General features: G+C 38.3%; 2 protein-coding genes across 5 annotated transcripts in view; both read right to left on the bottom strand.

The window, feature by feature from the left end:
- Positions 1-10,785, bottom strand: part of LOC139724052 (filamin-A-like) — a 184,252-nt gene extending 173,467 nt beyond the window's left edge. For 2 of the 4 annotated variants that reach the window (XM_071635251.1, XM_071635254.1), the window contains exon 1: positions 10,016-10,187. The gene's annotated coding sequence lies outside the window, so the exon portion shown is untranslated. Of the gene's footprint in view, positions 1-10,015; positions 10,188-10,628 lie in introns of those variants that run through there. The other 2 variants (XM_071635253.1, XM_071635257.1) reach the window with 2 other exon arrangements.
- Positions 10,786-16,562: 5,777 nt separating this feature from the next.
- LOC139724019 (uncharacterized) overlaps positions 16,563-26,821 on the bottom strand; it is a 31,266-nt gene continuing 21,007 nt past the window's right edge. Inside the window, exons 2-3 of the mRNA XM_071635217.1 lie at positions 17,764-18,077; positions 16,563-17,349 (exon numbers count right to left, since the gene is read on the bottom strand). Of these exons, the coding sequence (XP_071491318.1) occupies positions 16,563-17,349; positions 17,764-18,077 (1,101 nt within the window). The remainder of the gene's footprint in view (positions 17,350-17,763; positions 18,078-26,821) is intronic.

Below are 26,821 nucleotides of genomic sequence, written 5' to 3'. Positions count from 1 at the left end.
AATATAGGAAGTATCTCGTTTCCTAGTAACACATTGATCGGATGCCATGCATAAATCATTCCACAAGATATTTTCTACATTGTTCTTGAGAGTCGTGAGGCATTCCATGCTCCTGCTAACTGAAGTCAGCATCAGAGTAAAATCATTAATCAGATATAATCCGACATGAAATAGGAAAGTTATGGAATATCATTTATCTCAAAATAATCAGTCCAAACAGCTATATGTGATATTATGAGAAGCTCTCCGTTTTTTATATGCCAAAGAGATATGAAATATCACATTTTTGGTCAATACAACACATAATTGCCACAGCTCTGGAATCATTACATGAGTGACAATAGTAGGCCTGTGACCATAACTTTCGTAACTGATATGTCACCATTTGATTCAATGAACATGAGAATTATGTAATGTTCATTATTAGACGTGTTTTGGAGGTCGGATATTAATAGTCAAAAGTGAAGGAATGTCTGTTATCTGATATTTAAGGATGGCAAAGGTATAGAACATGCCTTTTAGTAAGGCGAGCATCATAGTGTCTGTTTCGTTTTGCCTGTTCCTGAAGAAAAAAGAAAAACTATTTTGTGCCATGGTATCTGAAGTCATGCAACTTTCTGAGACCACGACAATACAGGGCGGCACATCTCAACATTCTATTCAACAGAGCATATAATAATGTTGTGGATCTGCTACGAATAGTGATTTTGATGGTGTGACCTCACACATTGTATTGTCCCTGCCCATCCTTGCCACAGTTAGGAATGTGATTACTGAAAAGGCATGTCAAATAGTGTAATGTTCCTGGCTGCGTTTTTCTGTACAAATAAAGTATGTGTGCGTGAAGCTGAGGCTGCGATAAATAATGCACAGCCAGAGCAAGAGAATGACTAAGGCAAGTTACAACGGGAAAGTTGCCTCGATGGAACATGCTGTTGATCCATGGGCCTTATACATTGAAATGGGCAGTTGAAAAGCTTTTTCTCTGATATCATGTTTCTTCAAATATGTTTGTCGATTTGGTGAATGCGAAAAGAACAGTGAAACGTTAAAGGGTATAGGTGTAGTAGTGGTTGAGGTGAGAATTCAGATTTTAACTTTTTGCGAGATAGGCCTGCTTGGAAACCACTTTTGGAAAAGTTAAAAAGCATGCTTCTAAGAGGAATTCAAAGTATATTTGATGAAAAGCGGTTTTGAAATGGCTGAGATATAAAAAAAACAAATAAAAGCAATTTTCATCAAATAGGCCTAATTGAATTCCTCTTCGAATTACATGCTTTTTCATATTTCATAAGAAGTTTCTCACTATCTAAAAAAAAATATTAATAATAAAAAACCTTCGGAAACCTCAATCCCCATCTCAAAAACCATTGGAAACCTCAATAACCATCTCAACCGAAACTGCATTCGAGGAAGACTTCAGCAAAAACTTCAGGAAAAATTCAGTTCAAAAGTTACGAGTTTTAATAATGCTTTTCAAAATCATTGAATTGTCTACACGCCCTTTGTGATCTAGAACATGCAAAGGAAATCTAAAATCTTACTTTTTTCGGCTATTGAAAATGAGCTCTCTGTTTTCATGATCTATCATGTAAGTTAATCAAAGTGCTACACATGCAAGATCGAGAGGTTTTAGATTTTCGTTATATCTTCATTCTTTTTGTGTGACATCGCAAATTATTGAATTTATGCCATTAAAGTGCATAAGTATAATTTTAATCTAGGCTAAATAAAGAAAAAGAATCATCAGTTAGATATAATAGGATTTGAAATTGGGGCATAATTGCGTTAAAAGAGGGGGGCATTTCAAGATTTTGTGTACGGTAACGAACTACATAATAGATGGTTGTGAGAGCGACGATGACATCATTAATGCATTCATTTGCATATTCATAATGACTTTTCGAGAAGTATTTTGTGCAGATCAGCGAAACTTTACAATTTCATAACTTTATTAATCTTTACCGATTTTGATCGAATTTTCTCTGTTGTGCTAAACAATAACAGTAGTAGTAATAATAATGATAATAATAATAATAATAATAATAATAAACAGTGCTTATTATAATAGCGCATAATACATAATGCAAATGTCCCTTTGCTCTCAAAAAATGAAGATTGTAAACTTTTACTCTTTCATATCAGACTTACTTCTGGACCGGAATTCCCCTGTATCGTTATTTTGGCCCTCTAGTAGTCCTCATGATACACAGGTAGTCGCAGACTAAACTACGAAATACGTCACACAATCACAAACAGCGTTTTCATGCACGCTATCTATTAATATACATAATTAGCATTCACGTGACTAAAATGCCGACACGTGTTTTCGGTCATGGCCTTGACTTACATGAGCCGGGTTTAGGACGCCAGCATGTGTCATGCCGTTGTCCTGTGGATTCATGGGGTTATCATAGCCTGCAATTTGCTCTGCCGTTAACTTCACAACTAATACTGACATGAATTCAAAGAATCTGATTTTAACTTGCACTTATTGCGGCCGCCATAATATAGATCCACGGACACAATATCCTGCTTAATACTTTCAGATGACAAGAGCATTTCTTGATCTTCTGGAAGGATTCGCCAAGTCTTCGCTACTGTGTGTTGTACACGCTACAACCGTGCATAGATACACAAAGGGAAACTTTAATCTTCCTCAATTCTTCCTCAATCATGTCGCATTGACAGATGCACGCCTGCGTGTAAGTTTTACACAACCAAGACATTTTTTTTTTTAATATTCTGGACTACGATGTACTGACAACTCATCGAGTAATCAGCGTTTTGACAACGTTATGTTCAAACCAAAACAATTCAATTGAAACTCAACCTGCCTGAGTGAGATCACTGCTAAAAAGAGAACAAAATGCAAATACACCAAAGGCCATGTCTTCATATTCTATCATGGTATACTGGGTATAAGGTTATTGAAACCTGTACAGTGAATGAGTTTAGTCTTTGGGTGGAAACGTGACCAATTAAGGACTTCAATTCCAAAGCTCGTCCCTGGGATAGCCTGCGCCTCGTGAATCTGCTAATACAATCATCGTACCATATATTTCACACAAACGTCATTGCAGTCGAACATAGTCATGTAGAACACGCATCAGTTTACCCTATTATAGTTAACAAGAACGAAGGTGTTCTGATCAGGGTTCGACGAACTGAATTGTTACTTCATCAGACACTCCTTAAGTCTTTATTTAGTTGTTTGGATGTCATAATATTTTTGATCGCTATTCACCTCTTCTGCACAACGCAAAACATTGACATTTCTTCTTGACGGCTTTTATTCATTTATAAGTAGGCCTATCTTGATGAAAGTGCGTCTAATAAAATTGTTTCGCGTTTCTCACTAATTTCTCTTTTTTTTTCACGAGAAGTATTCCTACATTTTAAAGCAGTGTCAAAAAAGCTAATTTCTAGTAAACGTGGACTCTGGAATATTACAAACCTGTAATGTGATATGTGAATATCTCTTGCCTAAGGAGTGACGTAGAGAAAACATGCATCGATCAGTGTTGATTGCTTGCATTCTTGAGAGCCAGCGTCAGGATGTGTCTACATGGATTAGTGTATGTACATCGAGGTAAAATAAAACTTGTCTAAACAGCCCTCTAACGACAATTATGAAGACGTACACTGTTAGGTCCGACTTAGACGAAAATCGATATCAGCTAGCGCTTATATCATGATTTCATCTTTTAACTGATGTCTTGACTTCAGTGCTTTGATGAATTAATCAAAGGAATGCTTCAAGTTTCCTCATCGAACAAAATCATCGCAAAGTTTCTCCCAGTCTTACCATATTGTAGGACTATACACCCAGCCTGAACCAGTCAGTATTAATACTATAGACAAGATAATATCTCCTCAGGGTATCCACATTGAAATGGACATGAATATTTGACGCATGAGGGCCTTGATGGGAGAGAGAGTGGAAAACCTGAATGCTGAGTAATTATCAGATGACCTTCTACTATTCATAGAGTATACCTTCGTCTCCTTCTGAAGCTAAAGTAAATATCCCATCAAACCGCTCAATGATAGTTACTTTCTACTTTCACTTCTGCGATTCTCCTTGCCCAAATAAATGCTTGTAAGCAGCCATTGCAATCACTATTTTCTTTAAATCCTTATCTTCTGGAGTATCCCTTGGTTTCAAGTAGGTTGACTATTGATTTGCAATGGGTAGGCCCTATAGGCCTATAGGACCTACACCATCAGCTTAACTGTCACTATACGCGGGTGTTTTATATTTCAGTTGTATATATATATAAATTTTTCTTTTTCGAGAGAGAGACCTATTTCGAGTCATCCTGTCCCTTATAAAAAAGAAAAAAAAAAGAAAACACAATTTAAAAGAGAACTTACACTATTGTCCTCCATGACCTTAAAGTCCAATTATGGGAAGCAACTACGGCAAAAGTAAAAACACAAACATCATTGTCATCAAAGTTGAATTGTGTTGGACAGTAATCCTACAGCTTTATAGGCGTTGAAAGGATTTTCTACAGGTCAAGGTTAGCAGACACACTTCCAGTTTAGATTAACACAGGAGCTGGATATGTCATGCCGATGTGATAGCACATGACGTGGTCAATCAGGGTCAGGTTATTATTACTGATCTATTATTACTTTCAAAGGTGATACAATGTATCAACAAACTATGTAGTCAATCAGTTACTTTTGTTGTTTCTCCTTTGTGATTAATTTCTTTGTATTGGTGGACACAACACTTTCACTCGTCGCGTTTCTTTATCCGCTGCATAAGTACCATGGTATTGAAATGTAATCTGATCTGAAGGTAGGAACCACTCTTTGATTCTCTTTGACGGTGTTATAGATCATGGTTGTGAAGAGAACGAATAGTGACGTATGCTGCAACATCTTTTCACCAGCATTCCTTATCCACGCGCGTTCTGAAAGACCTCGGGGTTTGGAAGACATTCTCGAAATGGACTTTATTATCCATCCTAGCATTTGTGTTATTAGACTTCTGACACTGCTGACGGTAGATGCATATAAAGAGAACGAATAGTGAGGCATGCTGCAAACTAAATTCACTATGTGTGCGGACCTTTCACATGCAGTTTTCTTGATAAGACGGCAACCAGAGGGAATAACGAGAAAAATATGGGATCGCTGTGCTCTACTTCAATATGTTTATTCTACTCAAAATCAGTTTCATTACAAATGACTTATAATAATCGGAAAAAATAACATTTTCCTGCATTAAAACAAGTCAACTCTGTTTACATACATCATAAGTATGCCCTTGTTGGCATTTGAGTTTGCACTAGCTTTGAATCAGAGACCACGAACATGTACTCCGGAAAAGACACCTAAAAGTTCCTGTGAATGCAGTGTCACGCTATATTATACTCAGTCCCAACTTCTTGAATACGTACTTGCAGTGCGGCCATTATACCGGAGGTCTGGGTGAGTGAAATCTGTAACAATAAAGAGTGTGGCTACTGCGGCTTTTCTCCCAAGACTAAAGAGGTCACGATTTATTGTGGCTACGATGCCCTTGACATCACTCTGTGATAATCCCCCTTTTGAAATACTCGAGTAATAGCCATCCATTTTTCAACTGCTTACGCGTGAATGCAATAAACTAGATAAAAGTGCTTCGCCGATGGGTGCGGTAGTTTGTACACAAACGTTAATTCAAACAGGTGGGGCCCTAGCTGGGAGAATACCAACGATATACAAGTACCTGGATAGCACGGAGAGCTCATTGTACATACAGTACAAGACCGACATTGCATCGTTGCTACCAAACATGGCATTAACAAATGACCTGACATTTTGTTGATCGCTGTAGTAGTGTAGCTACTTTAAATCTTAAACCATCTGACACATGAGCCATTAAAAGAATCAAACGCACATAAGCACATACCCAATCATTTAAAAAAAAATCGCTCATTTTCGTTCGTCTCGCCATTGGAGTGGATTTCCTTCCATATAGAAGGTGAAATCCAACAATCAGAACGGTTCACTGTCACTGAATACAGAATAAGAAAGTTGCGGAATTCTCTGTCTTATGCAATGGGCGTCATTTCCACGAAACTGGGCTGTTGGACACAGCCACATCTGCAAATCTAGTGAGTTGATCAATTAAGTTGACTCTTTTCACATTATTATCATCGTTATTATTATCACTTTTATCATTATTATTATTATTATTAGTATTATTATTATTATTATTATTATTATTATTATTATTATTATTATTATTATTATTATTATTATTATTATTATTATTATTATTATTATCATTATCATTATCATTATCATCATCATCATCATCATCATCATCATCATCGTAAGTGTTAAAGGATGAGTATGATTTTTGTATGTACAAAGCGTTTTTCTTACATAGCATATAATGCAATATAGAACAACATAGTGTGTGGACGACTTACAAAACAAAATGAAAAATTACAATAGCGCCCGACTTCGCAAATATACACTGTACATAATAGATTCTGCTGATGAGGTTTACTAGACAGAGGTGGGAGCCAGTGCAGTCACCTAATGGAGACCATTATGCTGGATAGTTACAATCGAATAAAATCACTTTGCCATAAGAAACGCAAGAACAGGAGCTCCTTGTAAAAACCATCTTCCCGGAGATAGACTCGTGATGCTTTGATAGTCGTCATGGTAACGAGATGGGGCATGAACTCCGCGGTCAACAAATCTCAGCCGCTTCGATCCTCATCCTTCCCCACCCTCCCTTGTCTCACGGGGTTAATCCGAGCTGGAGCCGTTGAGGAGACTGGATCAACGTCAAATGCCTGCAACATCTTGAAGGACGGCGAGCTATACTTCAGCTCTTGGGGAGGAAGGGCTTGTAATTAGTTTATAATGTATATAGGAAAACAGAAATTCCTCTTCACCACGAGTCTCTATCCAACTTGTCTTCGGTAACACGACGCGACGATCGTATAGTGCTTTCTTGCGTTTGGAGATTTACAATCACTTTCAATTAAAGCGTGAAATAACAAGGTTAATATGCTATACTGTATTTCTGTAGGGCCGTGTAGGCCTATGTATTGCGAAAAGTTAATGAAGGATGTGGCTTTGCAAATCAGGCAAAAAGGACATAGTAATGAAGAGCAATGACTCAAAAACAGTGCCATCAAAACTGCATTCGTTCTCCACGCACAAACTGAAGAGTAGTCATTGTCACGTCAGTCAATGTCTGAAAATTCTGATCATACATGTACATGATGATCCTTGTAGATTTACACAACTCGTGTCAAGAATGATCAAAATTGCGTTGACGTTCATTGTAACAATTTCCAAAGGCTATTCGACGTAAAGGGAATACACTACTGCATCTACCACTTAAAATCAAAAGGTCGCCACGACCTCTTCTGCCAGCTACTGCAGTAGATTCTGTCATGTAATACTATGTAGGCCTACAACGAGGCAGCTGAAATTCAGCTTCGTAAAATTGTACATACCGCCTTGCCCGAAAACGGGTGAGGAAAGGATTTCTCTGCTGGGGCTTCTTTAATCATGTATCATGGAAACACACGACTCATTCGCAATACAAGAAACAACAACATGTGATCCACTTTACACTTTACACAGTGATGGACCGTTGCATCGGAGATGTTTCCATAGCAACAATTCAGAGGCAGTTTTGCACAGATGATCTTGTCTGGCAAGGTAATTGCATATACATAGTCTCCTTTCTCGTCTATATTTTTTTTACTATTGTTAATTCATTTTACATGTAACTATCCTGCATGCATATCCTAGAAGCTCGCTCTGACACAACCGAATATAATGCTTTAAAAGCACAGCGAGTGTCCCAGTGCTAGGTTACATTCCCCAACATCCGCGGTTCGCGCTTCATGTCGGTAGGTGTTCAAACTCGCTGCCATCCACTATTATTATTCACCTTTCAGGCCTAATTCGGAGAGAAATGCATACCCCAAAATAGCTTCTCTACTCTTGCCAAACAAACCTCATCCTCAGAATATTCACAATCAACGCTTAATCCGTTGTCACAACTGTTATAAGTATTTCCGCTTTCGGAACCGAAATGCAGTGAGGAAATGTTGCAGCGCAGGTTCGAAGTATCTGAGCTTGACGTTTCGCGATTCGTGCAACAGGTTACCTACGGGTGCACTGTAGGTTGACAGCATTTTACAGTCTCTGTGCTGAAAATGACAAGGCAAAAAAGGTTGCACGAGTACCAATCAAACAGAGCGCTTGTTCCTCACACTCTACGCGAAGAAGTAGGGTTGGTGTTTTCCTTTTAAGAAAAGAAAATCGAGTAGTCAAACCATCGTTACAGTTTACATGAAAATAGTGTGCCCTATAGTGGTTGTCTACTCCTAGATCAAGTTCAAGAAAACACTTTCTGGACATTTCCTGTCACTGTCTTTTTGCAAATATTGAATGGTGACACTCTATATAACCCCTTTAGTCTAGATAGTCTAGCTGCATAGTTATAATTATATCTACACACAATAGTAACACAGGCTTTTTTATTGCTATAGTTGCTGCAAAATAAAATGAATGTGTCCTATTGACAACTACACGGTGAACTGATCTGTCAACGGGCTATTGTGATAATTTCATCTTAGCGCGATTTTAAAAGATCATTCACTTCAAAAAAAATCCTTTTCTCCATCTCGATGCCTTTACTTTGGCGTTGTGTGGTCTACCTAATGTACTCATGCATGGCATCGATACATGATGTCTCCACCAAACTCTCTCCCTATATATTTATCTATCTGCCACTCTTGTTACTATGCGTCTATCTCTCCATCTATCTATCTGTCTATCCATCTATCTATCTACTAGATCTATTCATACAGCTGTCTATCTATCTATCTATCTGTCTGCCTATCTTTATATATATCTATCTGTCTATCTATCTACCTATCAATCTATCTATTTACACGTGTCTATCTTCTAGATCTATTCATACAGCTATCTATCTATCTATCTATCTATCTATCTATCTATCTATCTATCTATCTATCTATATATCTATCTATCTATATATATATATATATCTATCTATCTATATCCACCTACCTACATTATCTATTACAATCTATCTCCCTATTTCTGTTTATCGTTCACAACGTTCTGGCTACCGGACAAGTAGCATGTTAAATGAATTGATTGTTGCTCGAAACTATTCGATCGATGTGATGACCCGATTAAATTGCAATTTCAATGCGAGAAGCAACGATGTAAACAATAGGAAGCATTGTCTCTGGTCCCGCCATGGTTTACACTGGCAGGAGCGTCCCTCATCACTGAAGAAATCTCCTAATCGATGTTTAAAAGGTTGTCATAGCCTGCACTTTTACAGATATTACGGTATATGGTCTCTTCGATGGCAGTGGCAGACGGGTGTGGGACACAATGTTAACAGCAGCACAAGGAATCAACAGGTATTATCGCTTAATCCCAATGCATGTTTGATATCTTTATAATCCTTTTGGATGGAACAACGCCCATACACTTTTAAAGTGACTACTTCAAGTAACTCTAGCATATTTTGCACATCTCGTAAATGAAAGTAGGCCCTACATGTCGTTGTATTCCGTTCTGCGTACACCACCCCGACACTAGCCCAACCCCACCCCCTTCTCCCACCATCGGCCCTCAAGCGATCAGGCGAGCCGAGTACAGCACCCTCACCTCCCTCCCGCACGAGATTGATAAGGTACAGGTGGCTGCATGTGAGAGTTGTCGACCACAATTATATTCCATTACCACAAAGTTATAAGGATGTGAGATGCCCTTCGATCCTGTCTTTGCATGCAACATCAACATAACCACCTGTCAAACGCGACCCTTACTACAATCCATAGACAGGGGTACTACATGCCGGAGAGAAAATGATGGTAATGTTGTATTGGTCCACATAATGAAGCATCCTGTCCCACCATACCACGATCAACGATGACAGCCTCTGGGACCGAGTACCGTGAATACCGTAACATGTAAATTTTTATAGCGCGCTCACCTGGCCTTGTTTAGTGGTTATCCGGTCCGAGTAATGACTCTTGATCTCATCGGATAGGATCAGATCCAACTAGCTCAAATTATATCCTCGTGTAACAGTACAGAACTGATGAGCGCACACGCCTCTCCCTATCTCCGATCTCGTCAAAGAGTGACGGTGCCAAATACAGATATAATCAGTGACAATATCCCCAACAAACGCTTGATAAAATATAAATAATCATCCCGGGATCGTCCATTCGTCTCGCGGGGCTCGCGTATTCCACCCAGCTCAGCTCAACGGGGCAGACGGTGCGCACATAAAGGGCTAGGCGTAGGGTGTGCCTGGGTATATTTTTATACTCCTAACACTAGCAAAAAGGCTAGGTCGATGAAGCGTGCGGTTTTTTAGGTGTCAGACACGCTCTCCACCATGGGTGAATTGACGAGGGATAATACACATGCCTTTCCTCCCTGTATCCCAAAGAACTGCCTTTCAGTGGCCCAACTCGATACCACACAAAGCTAAGCACATAATACGAAGGTGTGGTATAAAGGAGATAATCATACAACGGAGACAAGTACTACAATTGTGTGTGCACGTACAAGTACTGATGTTTATACTTCGGAGATACCTTTATTGGGACTTCTATTCAATGCAGCCGAGAATGCTTCGAGGTACTGCTGGCCTCTCCGTAAATAGTTGAAAGCATCGACATAGGTTTAGAGTCCAAGCGTATATATGTCCATCAAGTTGTCCAGGTTTTTAGTGTAGTGCCACTGTGTCTTGCCAGCACCGCATTGAACTGCTACCTGTTCACGATCACAAAACTCAGGGAGTGCGTGGGTGGAGGAGGGGGCAGGGAACTTCAGATAGGTGCACGTCCGACCCGATAATAAACGAGGGGGGGGGGGAAGTCTACTGACTGGGCTGCGGTCACACAGCATGCAGCAGTAAGGAAAATGCTTCTTTGCTGAGGTATTTCGAATACGTGATCACTGTAGGATTTTTTTTAATAAAAGGGTGGTTCTAGTGTTTGTTTGTTTTTTTCCTGAAGATCGCTGGTTAGAACCGCTCGTTCTGATTGAGAAGAAGAAGAAAAACAACAATCCCTAAAGTACTAGTACTAGGTTTGTGGTATCGCAGATAATCCTCAGTGACCTTTCTCGCATGAGGTTCCTTCGGTTTTCTGAAAACGCTTGGATTCCACAGTACATCGGACTAGAGAACGGTGTATAGGTGTGTGTGATTGTATGTGAGTGTGTGTGTGTGTGTAGGTGTGTGTGTGTGTGTGCGTGTGTGTATGTGTGTGTGTGTGTGTGATTGAGAGCGAGAGAGAGGGAGAGAGAGAGAGAGAGAGACAGCAAGTGGATTTATACCATTCAATGATCCTTTGAGAAGGGCGTGAAGTGACGTCAGACACAGTATAAAATGATGATTCTCATTTATCCGCCTTTAATCCCGAGTTCAGTTGAACAAGGAGCAGTCAACCTCACAGACGCACCTGGAATGTCATGGCAAAGAACCCAACCACCGTGCCAAACTCGAGAATGGCTTTGTTCCGCTCCTGTAAACCCAACTGTTCAAGCATGTAGCTCCAGGGGCAAACGTTTTACTTCCACTGGATTCTGCACACTGTCAGAAATCATCAAGCTCCTTTGCAGAAACATGGTCGCATATCCACGAACTCTCCACACGTAGTCCAGACTCTTGAGCTTTACTATCAGTAGAAGATATCACCTCCAGACAAAACATATTTCGAGATAAACTGAAAAGTCCCGACACGAACCAGACGTAAGGACCAAGACCTATGTATACGAGAACAAGGAACTGACAACTGAATTATTACTTTGACTTCTCATTAGAGATGTATACGTGGGATCAAACCTTGTTAGCATTCCCTCTTTATCTCCCCAGCAGTCCACTGTGTACTATTTGTCTTTTATCTCCGTGAGAAGGCAGCGAGCATGTTAGCGCTTTGAGAACCATGTAAACACCTGCCAAACACCTGAAAACATATACACTATGATAATCATCCTCGTACTGCCCACCAGTTACATTAAAATATACTAATAGTTTTTTTTTAACCCCGCGCTTTTTCTTAAACAGGAAATTCACCCCAAAAATGAATAGAATTCAAAAAGTAAGAGAAAAATATTTCCTCGGAACGATACAAAAATGACAAAAACGGGATAAGAAACGAGGAAGATATGAAATTGTGAAACTTCACGTTTTTTTCGGAAAACACTTCTTGACCAGTCGTTATGAATATTCAAATCAGCAAGTTGACAATAACATGCTCCAACAATTTCTGATTCATTTCCGATACAGAAATGACCCAAAAAAATGTCCGATTTCAACTGTGTTGATATAAACTTGCCTTAAAACCACGCAAAACATAAATACGAACAACTGAAACTCTAATACATCTTGGTATGGGAACATGCTTTTACTTGTACATTGTATTAGCTAAAAATAATACATAACATACACGAAAAATTGTGAGGGTATGACATCATCAACTCGATCATTTGAATATTCATAAGGACTGGTCGAGAAATGTTCTTCTAAAAAAAATAGGTATTGATCGTTGAGCAAAGGCAAACTTGTCGATTTCCCCTCGGACTTTATGCTTCAAGCTGTAATTTTTTTTCTTGTCTTGGTAGCAATAATAGTGACAACTCAACGGGGGTGTAACAAGCTCATTCATGATCTTACCCTATGCTGACTCTGGTCCTTGAGGTGAGCTCACCTCCCTGATCTGATCCTTCTCCTAAAACAGTACAAGACACAGACTTCTAGACCACGACACCTGCATTAACTCATGGATGTCCGTTATTGTCTTCTCTTTGGAGCGAATCACCGATCAAAATGGTTAAAATGAGGCTGGCATGAATATAAATTGGGACAGATCTTCTTGAGGAGACCACACAGTCTGTTCGCCATACAATATAAACACTTGACACCTTTTCTTCAAGTTCTTGGCATGAAGTACGCCTATAAAGATAGGGAAGGATCAATATGATTACGAGACATAATGCAGGATGATTCCATCTCATTCGGTATTGTTTGCAGACATATTGTGCATAACCGGAAAAAATTAATCCTCAGCATTTGTTTCAAGAAAATTTATTTTGTGTTACCATGCAATCATGATACAAATAGGGATTATACACTCCACATGTACGATTAAACCCTTGAAATTTCATCCAGCCCTTTCGAGTCAAAAATATGTATGAGCTGAGGCACTAATGAACAGCGTTAGTTCTCATGTAAGTGCACACAATACTGTACACTAATAGACACTGATAGACACTCGCTCTGTATTAATGGCACACGTCGGAGGATTCGTTCTGGCACACTTATTGTCAGCGATTATGTTCACCTGCCGTACGTGATAGAAATTCACCGGTTTTTACATTAGTTGCGATGTACGGTGCATACATTACAAGGTAAGCTCAGTGTCTGATAAGGGTGACTGCCGGATATTGAATGTATTATATTCATAATCCAATCATGTAGCGACAGTCGTCTAAATTGGTGGGTTTTGTAATATTCTCCAATCATAATTATGCATGTCATGCTCACACGCATGGGTCCGACAAATCAAATGAATGATATAATCATTGAGAGTGGAGTTTTAGAGATTACATGTGGTATCGGATGATCTGGTACATAGAACATGACTGTAATGAGTTGGATCCCTTCATTCGGTGCAATGATATTTTTGTCCCTGCTATGTCACGCCTAGTGCGTGTAAGCAAATACCAAGTACCTGTTCTGCCAAGCACAATGTGATATTATTAGAATGTACTGTGTACATAATGTTATACCTGTATACCAATGAACATCCAACAGGCATCTAGATTATGCTAGTTCTGGAATGCCATTCCACTTTTCTATGGTAGACAGTGAGTGAATTTCTTTAGAATATTGAGCTGGTGGTAAAGATTAGTGAAAACACACTCGTATATGAGACAGAAAGTTAATAGCTTAAACACCCATTAGTGCCAACTTCATCTAACTATAAGCGATGGACTCTTTGCCCTCTAATCACGTTCGTGAGAACATTACACCATTACCACTCGGGAGGCGACAGCAATATCATAGTCAAATGAGGGCGCTGTTTCAATTTTGAACACAGAGGGCTCTGTTTGAACACAAGTGAATAATTATTGCGACGCGACATCTAATCTTTCTGTAGCTCCGACTTCTTCATTTTGTTCATTGATTTTTTTTTCTTATTTGCGTGAATAGTCTGAGTGCTTACAAGGACACCTCGAGTGATGCTGGCGATATAAAAATGCAAATCGTTTTCTTTACTGTTATTGCATATCCCTGCGAAATCTCTATCAAGAGTTGATTATCATTCTGTGTTCTATTTACAAGTGTAGGGTACCTTCTCCCTCCCTCCCTCCCTCCTTCCCTCCTATCTCCCACTCACTCACTCTCTCTCTCAAGTTCAAGTTCAAGTTGATTTATTTCATTTACAACAAACAAATAATTAGGAATACATTAATGTTCGTATATACAGATGTCAGGAAATCAGTACAACAACGCGATGAACATAATAACATGTGATATACACACAGGTAAATTATCGACAAAGATACAAATAAATGTTATATCATTATGGTAAAGGCAGAAACAAAATTGCTGGAAATGGAGGGGAATGCTAAAAAGCAGACCTTGCAGTAAGCAGTCCCCTCATGAGAAAAAGAAATGAAAAAAAAATCAAATTGCAAAAAAGAAGGCAATTTGCCTAAGTGATACAAAAAAGACAGAGTAATACACACATACATGCACACACGAAGACGGCTCTCTTGTAAAGGAAGAAATGATGAGAGGATAGAAGGATTATTGAGGAAGGTAGTAAGTCCGAGGTGGACTCTCTCTCTCTCTCTCATATATATATATATATATATATATATATATATATATATATATGCTACTCGTTTCATAAAATCGATTTCAGGAGATGTTACATTTATCAAAAACACTGTTCCTCTCTCACCATTTCATAATCACGCATCGACACAAAAGATAATTGTACTCAGGCAAACTCAATTAAACTGCCAAAAGGGACCTTTGTACCAATGTTTAATGGGACAACAAGATTGAATTGACACATCATTGCACTAGAATGTAAAAATAAAAGTAAATAGATAGCTTGGCATCTGTAAACACATTGACGTGTTTTTCCTCATGATATTTGGTTTATGCAGCTGTTTAGGGTACCCTACGTAAGAATAAAAGGAAAGAAGAAATTATTCTTTGGGAGTTGACATGTTGTGTGGATCTGCGATTACAACTTGATACATTGTATAATTTTAATCAGAGACAAATTAAAAGTGTTCTAGAAAGTGTGTATGCCCTAAATTATCTGAAGCGGGTTTAATACAAATTTTGTCATGATTATTTGGCATTGCCTTACTCGTTGACAATGTGAATTTAAATGTACGACAGTTTGGCAAAGAGAAAATTAGACCATCATGCCTATAGTGCCTCGCAAATTTGTGTAGTGTCTTCAGGCTTTTGGTATCACTTATAACGTGTTCTGTCGAATGTGAGAAATGAGGTTTAAAGAAATAAAGATCCACTATAAACTAGAATAACCAAAATGTAGAAAAGGGGCATTGCTAAGACATTTTGTTTGCTTTAGTGTAAATTTTGGAGCAGGCTAAAAAACAAATCAAAATCAACTGAACATAATTATTTTCCGTGCAGGAAATGGAAAAATCGTAAAGAAAATATTAATGACTATGACAGACATCATATGACAAAATTAATGTATGACAAAAGCTAAGGTCTTTATGCTGCATATCAGATGAATCTTCAATAATCGTTTATATTCTGGGTATCTTTTCTTTGTATGTGTATTTCTCAATGTATCTCCATTTTACCCGCATTTACAGGTCTTGATACAAGTGTCGATATGCACTTTAATACAAAGTTTTCAAGCCGAGGTACAACACTCTACAAGAGTACAATAACAATCTCTACATCAGTTCTCCACGCAACGGCAACAGTGATGCCATTAAAAAACAACAACAACGCGAGTGACATGAGTGATACGTCATGAAAAGAAACCAAAGTGATACTAGTCATGTGTACACGAACAGAGGAGATGCATTCTATTTTTCTTGAACAGTTTTCTTGCAGCTTGTGTTGTTCTATGAGACACTCTAATTATCAAAATATGATATTTAGAACGAGAGAATACCTAATCATGATGCACCCTGCGTAATTTATGATAACTTTAACAGAAAAATTTATGGACAATACATCACACAAATTCTTTAATATTAACTTGAGATGTGTTTTTCTAAATTGAAAAAATCTACATCCTCAATGCTCTTGAAGGAGCTCAGCTTCCAAGAGCATCTAATTTCGCAAAACAAGGCTACGTATTCCATAGGCAGACTTCAAACCGACGGACTCTCTATTTCATAATTGTCTGCATGGGGTGAAGCAAGGAGCAGAGAATACATTATATTGGCAAATGTTTTGTGCACCTTCTTGGCAGCATATCTTAACAATTTGCATCACATTCCAAAGTCTCCATCGTTCAAATGTCTTCGATTTCGCGTAGCTTGTGGAGCGACATCTGCCTGAGAGTGGGTCTCTTGCCTTTCTTCAGCCTCATCTCCCGCGTGTCCTGGAGCGTCTCGGCCGTCATCATGCGATCTCGCTTCAGCGTTTGTCGCAGTGAATTGATCATCGAGTCCTTGTAGATGGTGACGCGCCGCTGGTTGCGGAGGGCTGACGGCTGACGATATGGTGGCGGGCTACCGCGGTCCCCCAATATATCCATCCCCGTCGTTTTCTGCTGCTTGTCATGTGACTCTTTGGATTTGTGATCTTTAGCCTCCTTCTCATTTGAGGCTGTCTTTAGATGGAGAAGCTTGGATAATTTTGGAGCTACCAGTCGCGACGCGCTCACCTCAATCTCGGGAAACGCTTCATGCTGGTATTCGATCGCCATCGTCCGGTTCGTGTGCTCAATGCAGTCTGAGCATACTCGCTGGCCCAAGACCTCGCAGTAATGGAGCTTGTTGCTCAGGTCGTGGTTGTCCTCCTCGGAAGCGAGAATGTGGCGGTACTTCTTGTTGGAGAGCAACATCTTCCCGTGCAAGCCGTCGTGCATCCAGTGGTATTCGTCACAAATGGTGTTGGCTGTTGGCAGACGGATCGGCGAGAGGTTGCGGGCTCTGCGGTGGTTTTCATTCCGCAATCCGCTGACACAAGCACTGAGAGGGAAACCCGTGACTCGCTTGATGTAGCCCCGCTCCTCACGCCATCCGCTATCCGCTAACTCACGGGTGATGCCAGCTCTCTGACCCGGAACCGGAAGCCTGTTTAAGTATAGTAAGTGCAAAAGACAAAAACCCCATCAATATCATTTCACTCTTTAGTGACCTTTCAGAGGAACTCCCACACCTTTGTACAGAAAAACATATATTTATTATCATTTCCTACTCTTATTGGTAAGCAAACTCACGTATGAAAGAGACGATGAATATATACATGCCTTGAACCGATGATTAAACTCTAGAGCCAATAGATTGTGATAGAAATAAAAATCCATATTGAATTGTCATTCTGTGTTATACCAGGAAGTCATTATTTTTATTAAAAAAGAAAAAGAAAATCACTTTTAGCATAACGTCATTTGTTGGTACTTATCTGCTTTTATCCTTTTTGTCACCTACACGCTCATAGATATCTATAGCTTACTATGACAAAGACGAAATCATTTTTTTTCTTACCCCAAGGTTCGTGTCTGATCATTGTAGATAGAGTATTTATCAATCAAATTTTCCCGCCTCTGTTTGAAGTCCATGAACTCCCAGCACGAAGGGAATTTAATCCGCACGGGTTTCCTGGAGTAGCTTGCGATGACGTTCGTTGTCTCCTTGGTCGATTTCTCGTCGAGGTCGACGGTCGTCTCGTCCGCGACACCGCCGCCTTTGTCGCGCTCATTACCGATTGATGGCGCACTCACTTTATCGAGGCTTGTCATGGTTGGTTGAAAGAGCTTTTTATGCCATGTCTGGAAAGACAAGTCCTCTGTCTCGAAGATCTACAGTGATGCAAACGACAACATGATATTACATTTGATCATTTTGTGTTCCAGTTACACAGATCAGCTCCTACCAAAACTGCTCCGCCGCCAGAACATAATAATCCTGTCTTGAGAAAGGGTTTATTTTTATTGCATCGCCTCAGCTATGTCACAGGTCCTCATCAATTCAGTTCAATGCAAACAATCTTATTTGCATATAGAGTAATACAAGGCAATCTACATAACGCTTACATGAGTAAAGAATTTCCTTGTCACATATATGTATCATTTTATTAAACATTATTGTGTAAGGACATACCACAAGCTCAGTGACTGTAAAGTTGAAGTTCATAGGTCATATGCTTTTCGACGCATTTGAGAGTGTGAGTGGGGGTGGCCCTTGGCATCCGGACCGCCAATTATGGAATCATAGTAATTTTGTCTTCATAATCAACAAGAAAAGCATCACATCTGTTCAGTGTGTCGGGTGCAGTATGTGGTAAAACACCACTAATACTCTTCTTATACGATTTTACAAAGCTTTCTTCATGACAAATTCAAAGAAAGAAATCAGGTAAAGGTGTCACCAATGATACCAATGTTATCATTACATCCTAATCTAATAATGCTATTAAAAGTTTTCCGCAAACCCTGTCTGCCAATGAAGTGAAAATCGTAATAATTATGAAAGAATATGCTACATCTATTACATTCCAACACAACAGTCTGACAGTCCCTAATACATGTGGTGTCATGGACAATGACATCTTGTAGAATCTAATATGATAGCGTTTTATCAGAAGTGTTCTCTCTAAAAATATAAAGTTTAAGATGTCTTCAAGACAGGTCCTGGTACAAGTACACATAAGCATATTTAATATCTTCTGACTTATTTACACAGCTGTTGGAAGTGAAGCTAATTCACGTGACAGACTTCCATGATTTATTGTGAAGTTCGAACGTAAAATCATAGCTATGCATCTTTCATACACACCATATCTTTTTCTTTCATAGGCGTATGGATGGATAACACTTCAGTTGTTTTGTTTCGTTTCAAATCAGTTCAACGTTTCACCATGGCAGTGTTTTTGGACACGTTCTTTATTCGTGCTGGTATGTGAGTTTTCTGTTTCGCCTTAAGGTAACTTGTCTGCCTTCAGTTAGCAGTGAAACCAGCACGGCTCCTAGAGTGAGCGTTGTAGAGCTGACTGATAGTTGTGTGCGTGTACTTTGTTTCCATGTCTTTGGTGGGATAGAGATGTTGCTGTACACGTTATGGTTACCCCATTTAACCAAAGTCAATGTTATTCAGAATATCTCTACTTGACTTTAGGATGTGAAAATTCTTCGGGACTATCTCAAAATAAGAATTTTGACTCATAACTAGGAGCGAATAGGACCGCATCTTGGATAGGGTGTGCTATAGCTACAATATATATCATCTTTACCCAGATTTAAAGATTGTGTTGTCACTATACACGCATGATAAAAATGATGGCAGAGCTCTCTGGTGAAGAAGCCAGAAGAAGGATATACAAAATCACAATAACATCATCACGACATATGATGATGTGATTACATAATTATTATTTTTAATCATTATTGCTATTGTTGTCATTAGCATCACCATTAACAGTGTATCAACATCATAATAGTCATCATAGAAATAGTTTTATAATTGCATTTATCATTGTTGCCATCATTATCATAGGTATCATGATCCCCATTATTTCTATAAGACATTCAAGTGTTCGATAATCCATATCTTTGATGTAGTATTTCATATAAAATGCAAACAATTATCATTCATTCAGGTATTTTAATGGAGTAAATACAACCTTACCAATACATCCATAGCCTATAGGCTGCGTGTTCATTCTCAAACATGAGAGGTCCTGTCGACTTTGATAACTAATCATGATTGCGTTGTATATAATGCAGCAGGGACTGCATCATAATCTGTCCCCACAGAACAAGTAGGTGTATTTTAAGACTCTTTAGTGACCAGAATAAATCATTCATTTTACTTAATTTTGAGTGATGAAAATAATTTAATCTCTTTTTAGGGAACGACTTTGATAAGATGTGAGCAAACATGATTAGTAAGTACTCTAGCTCAGTTGTTTATCAAAAAGCAATAGACTAAACACTGTATGGACCGCCTCGTTATAAGAATGTAACGATGTGCTATACAAGTCAGAACAATTTGATAAGTTGCAAGAAGTTGCAGTGTTTTACTTACCTAAAAGATGACAACAGCGATTACTCCAGTCTGCATGAGGAGACATCAAATATTTTTATCATAAAAATCATTTGATAATCCCTGTATGCAAACCGTAAGGCGAAAATATAGAGAGTCCAATCTAATGGACGCAATAAGAAGTAGTGTATTAGCAGCTGGTGATTAGCGAGTTCTACACGCGTGCACGGTTTGTTTTTTATGACAAAGGTCCGATTCGATCGATAGCGTCTTGGAGTCCATTCTTGTCGATATCGACATAATCTCACTCTTTGAATGCGATCGACAGAAAGTGATCGTCTGCCCCCAATCCAAGCATAGATGCACATGAATAATTAAGTTGCTTACAGTTTAATTCTCCTTCAGTGTGAGCTTCGAAATACACTTTTAGTACAGTGTATAACGAGACTATAGCAAAGCATGGCAACTCGAATATGGGATGAAACTACTGTATTCATTCAGTCAGTCAGTGTTTCGGACATTCATCATCGCTTCTGAACTATTTAAGTTCCTCTGTTCACTATAAGCTGATTCTCTGGGACAATAGCAGCAGAATGATCCCACTCTTGTCATTGGCATGAAACTAATGGAGGTGAAATGCGCCCGGCAGCAAGCAAGAACAATCAATGTCCTGCCGTTCACCAATCATGCATGCTGCCATCTCGTGCCGGGAAATCGCGGAATCAAGTTGGGGAATTCAAGCGGAAAGACGTGCGTCAAGAGCCTATTATAAGTACACATGTACCTTCAAGTGCGTATCACAGACCTATATTGTGCAATTATTCCACAGCTCTTGAAAGAAACGTAAAACAGCGGAAGGATGAATCAAAATATACAAGTAGGTCACACGTTAGTAACAGACTCATGTGATATTTTGAGAAGACGGCGAAAACAGCAGCACAGCAACAGTAATGTTGTTTATCATGCGTGACCTTAAGCCCTTACAGTTATCATAACCATGGGAGGTTGGGAGCGCAAACTGCATTATGGCAAAGATTAGCTCGTTTATACGATAATGACATAAGAAGACTAATGACACAAATGCAGGTATATTGTTTATGGCTTAAGGCAGTCTACTTCAGTCTTTCTTCTTTACTCTCAGGCGCCCATGCCTTAACGCACTTGAAGAGCCAAAAAATATTTACAATCCTGTATTTATGTGTGTGTTTTGTTTTGTTTTGTTTTTTTTTGAAAATGAAAGAATAGGCCTAAACGCTCTCACGCGTAGTTTCGAGATCAGGTCAACGTACGCATAGGTTGAAACTTCGTCTACAGAGACTTTGCATGCTGGTTTCCTTGTTGGTCTGTGTAAAGAGCTAAAATTAAATGTGAAGAATTTGCTATCAAAATCAAAGGGTTGAAAAAGGATCTTTCGACAGCCCTGCCAGAGTTTCTTGGAAGACTATTAAAGGAAATGAAACGATGATGGCAATAACCTCGACTAACCTCGACCGAGGATGTACGAATGAGTCCTCAGCAACAGTTACTGATAACGGCAGGATCCACTGAGGAGCCATTACTTGCATAGTGACGACTTATCCTCATCATTGGAAAGTAACATTTAGCACCATGGAACAAAACCTAGGAGATGATATGATTACGTCTCATTCTGTACACCCACGTGACAGACCATTTTATACTCTGGACCATGTGTGATTTTCTGCTGGTTTTTTTTTCCTTCTTACTATCTTTTCCCCGCCATGAGAAGGACTTTACATCTTTCTGAATGCTTTCTAAGCCAATTTGTACTTCATGATAACTGCTTATAAATGTTGCTGTTTAGAAACATATTACCTTATTAGTGATCCACGTATTACAAGCCTTGCTTTATAGTGGATCACTCTTTTTTCCAGCCTTTTCTGTCAACCTTTCAAACTATGCATTAGTATGATGTTCTTAGCTATTCTCCTTTGTTGTGCATATTATATCTTGTCATATCCTTTGTGTGATTTACATTGCGTTATGTATTTTCTTTATCAAACTGACCAAACAATGTGATGGTGTAATGTACGATTTGTATTTTGTTGTACTCTTTGTTGAATGTCGGATAAAAAAAAATGAAAATGAACTGAAGTAAACTGAACTGTAAACTTATGTACAAACACAGCATTAATTCATTACCTCCCATCTTCACTAGCATGATTGCGAGAATCTCATTCTTCTAAATACTCAGCTCGTCACTCTAATGAATTCGATTTGCCATATAACTAGGACTATTTTAACACAATCTACATTTATATTTACTGGACCCAATTTTTTGAATAGTCTCTGTGATATCTTAAAAGCGGCCCCACGTTAAAGTTCTTTTCAAAATAGTTTGAAGAAAAAAAAATAATTGTCTACGAAAATTATTTGAGTCTCACCATTAAAGTTGGTATCTTAAATCAACATTATGAAATCGTACAGTTTTGCTGAGTGTTTAATGGTTGTAAAAGAACGGGAACATCAAACTTTATTTTCTTTCTACCAATTATTGATTAGAACCTCCGACCATCATTTTTGTCTTGTTATAATCCTCTCTCTTTTTATCCTTACACCACGTGATTATTTTCTTCTCTCTCTCTCTCTCTCTCTTCCTTCTCTACTGCATGACAAAGACTTGTGTGGATCTGTCTAGGGTGCTTGTTTAGGGTTAGTTAGGTTTCCATGTCTTTGTTCGTTTCGTAATTCCACGTTTTCCATTTTTTCAAACAGTGTTTCAATTATTTCATTTGTCATATTATACGTGTGGGAATGTACCCTTCAAATACTACTTTTTCCTTATATAGCATCACTCTTCATTTCAAGTATTTCCCTACACTTTAAATATTTTGCACACTTATATAAACTGTGTCTATTGTGCAATGTAAAACTTATGCGTTCAAATTTTAGAAAAGAAAAAAATGTTTCTGTTAGAAATGGAAAGATAAAATGAATAAAAGGAAAGAAAAAATGAATGAGTTTCAAGTGTTGTCGTTTTTATTTCTTTATTTCCTCTGTCTTTTTTCTCCCTTTTCAACCCGTCTCCTTATCCTGCATTCTGAATAGGTAATCCTACGCGATGCTCATCACCTTGTGTCTGCTTTCCCGTAATATCTCACAACGTTTGCTCTTATAATGGTCCAAGATCAAAATATCCAATCACACACGGTAATCGGGAATTACTGTAGGAGACACAATAATTGTATGGCTATGATTCAGAATCGTTCACGATGGTAGCATGATTGACGTTCCTTTAACTCTGTCTACCCGTATTTTTCATCTTTATCCCACTTCATTTTATTTCCCGGTTATGACTATATAGGCATGGCGATATAACTTGGTTCTACCCGCATGGATGCAAAAATGTGGATTTCAGATCATCGGTGACCGGATAAAATGAGTAGGTCTATATATGTTCGTGTGGTTTTTCGCCGCTCATTTTGCCTGCTGAGTCAGGATCAACGACTGAGGCTTTTGAAATCGGAGGCGGAATTCAAAGTATAATCAAAACTTTATACATGTATCTATGACTGCATGCTTGTATTGAAAATTGAAATGACGTCGACATTGATATTTTGCCAAAGTGGTATATATACAGATATATGATTACCCAGACGCTTTATATACGAGCATTGTTCAACAACGTTTCTGGTTTGAAAAAAAAAAAGAAAGAAAAGAAAGGTGAGCTGCAGGTCCTACTATACATAATACCAGTATCGATAATATTGTTTTAAGAAGAATTTATGAACACAAAAGTGCTATTGAAAATACACGCTGAACACCTTAAATACAACTTTTGAATGGCTGGATATGCTAAACTGATTTTCCCAACATGCATTATTAACATAAATCGTTGCGGAACTATTTACAAATAAATCGTTGCGGAACTATTTACAAGCATTATGGTATCTGCATGCTTATGTTTTGCTTGATAGTGTATAATACTAGTATACACTTCACATGGATGAAAAACCACCCAAATATTATTTGGGTGGTTTTTCTTCCACGTGAAGAAAAATGTTTCTGAATGGTTTGGATGTAATAGATTATGACACTGGCTTTATCGCTGAAGTAAAGTTAATCAAACGATCACCACAACTACCGTTACGTAGCACAGGAATGAAAATTCTGAACATGCAGATAATATTTCCTGTCGATCAATTTCCTGTCGAGTTTATCTGTTTATTGTGAGAGTTCTCTCGTCTTACAGCTACTATTATATTTAGACGTCCTTAGATATAAGCATCCTTAACTTTCTATACTCCTCGCATGAAGGGATTCACAATTTCAGCCCCTTTTATGAATTTGCATCTTTACCAAAATGAATTGCTGAAACAAAATCACAGTAAATATGTGTCGAGTCGATTGCCAGTAATTTCTAATTTTGACATGCATATTTTCACAAAGGGAAAGTTTATGATATGAGCTCGGTACATCAGTACTAAATAACTCATCTCCCTACAAATAACACAAAGGTTTATAAAGATAACCTACATCTATTATAGCCAATCGGGCTGCTCGCCTGCATGATGATGAGTTACATAACCTAGTGGCCTGTCTGTGGTCGAAGACAAAGGGTGACCAGGAGGGTTCACTTTTACCCAATCACAGAAGTGACCTAGATTACGTAACTTTATACCCCGCTAATTCTGGCTGACTTTCAATGAACTGCAAGGGAAATACTTTTGGCTAATCATCATCCTAACTGGTCTTACTACCATAATCTACCATGATGAAATTACAGCACTGACCACTAAGCCACTAAATGTCTGAATGACATCTGCTTCGGCCTGTATAGGGAGATTACATAAGCCCACTAGGCAGTAATACATGCATGGTTGTCATTTGAAGTTGAGATGGGGGAATGCATGGGGCCTATAGATCGTAGACTTTTGATGTGAATTGGGGATGAAGTGGTACTGGCGTAGCATATATATTGGGTACATTTTTGCCAGAATTAAACGTTTTGTATTAGTTATGCATACATGTCATAATCCGTAACAGTAATAACATATATTAATACCATAATCTTAACAACATAATGTCAACATTTCCTTTAAATATCATTATTGGTGCTTTACCTTTTCCAACCGAAACAAAATCCAAATTTTTTGGAGTGTTGTTTGACAAAAATCTATAATCTAGAATGCTCACATTTTATGCTGCATTCAAGTTCCATATCCAAAGAAGAGAGAATCATTTCCAAGCTTGAATTAATTCTTCTTTTAACCTTGCCAAAACACCACCATATATTATGTCATACAACACAACAGCATCGCCATATATCTTTTTCAATGTTCAATTTCAATTTCAATTTATTTTCATATTTCTCGATGAAAAATTACATCAAATATAACAAAATTAAATGAAATACATGCCATACATAGAATATTGCAAAAACATAATAGTGGTCGATCTGTTAAGTTTGGAATCTCTGAATGAATGCTAAAGAAATATGAAGGAACCTACTTAAAAGCGAGCTTGTTGAGCGTAGGTCCCAGTTAAAAACGAGTTTAAGATTGAAAGGGGAGCACGGGTACAACAATGACCGGAACATAAGAGAAAAACAAAATAAAAAAGTTGAATTATACAGTTATATAGCAAATTCTTCTCTAGTGCAGGTTAGGGGTCGGAAAAGCCACATGCTGTAAGCGGATGAACCATTGTTGTTCTGGCAATACAATATGACTTAATATATAATAACAATGATACCGTTTAGACAGTATTAGAAATGTGTACATTGTTGCCTTGGATAATTGGGTAAGGCAGTAAGTCCTATCCGGGCAGTTCGCCCTTGTGCAGGATCGCGCTATTTTGCTCATTCGGATCCGTTGGTTTCTAAGTTTAAAACGCTAAAAGTGCCTAACATAAATGCCTTTCAAGTTGTAGTCTTTATGTTTGAATATGATATGAGCAAACAAATTCTGTCATGTTTTGAAAATCGTTTCACTTTCAGAAACAGTATTCGTTCGTATTCATAACGTAATTCTGGAAATTTTCACTCATTTTTTCTTATGTGTATAGAGCAAACACCTTTTTAATTGTTTTTGTATGACAATCGATCAACCTTTACCGTACATTGTTTTTCATCTTTACTTAATTGATTGTCATTGAAAGAATAGGATTACTCTGTTCCCTCACGAAGCGAGGTAAACGCGTCGTCCATTAATAGCCCAGACCCCGTTCCAGCGATGCTGAACATTGGCGTATATGCAACCTCCGAGTAAAATGTTTCCTTCACTGTATAGCACTGTAAAATAAAGGCATGCTGTGCAGCGCTCGTTCTATTTTGCCGGACGAAAGCCAACAGATTTCGCGGCCGAAACGTCATAAATAATTTTGGTGTTTACCTCGCTTCGTGAGACAACAGATTAAGCTTATTCTTTCAGCAAACTACGATGATGGACATCTTTCGTACTATAGATTATCATTATCGAAAATTGATTTTTTTTTTTTAAATCAGAAGGTTAATTTGCTATTGATAAACTATTTCCTCTTCAAAACTAAGATATCATTTTTTCCCCCTCATGGCACAATGGTCTTATTCCAAATAGAAGTACAA

The sequence above is a fragment of the Diadema antillarum genome, unplaced genomic scaffold (genome assembly GCF_040938485.1).
Source record: "Diadema antillarum isolate AM-2024a unplaced genomic scaffold, OU_Dant_1.0 scf00000205, whole genome shotgun sequence".
Lineage (NCBI taxonomy): Eukaryota > Metazoa > Echinodermata > Echinoidea > Diadematoida > Diadematidae > Diadema > Diadema antillarum.
Note: the sequence above shows the minus strand (reverse complement) of the source record. Positions and strands in the feature narration are given on the sequence as shown.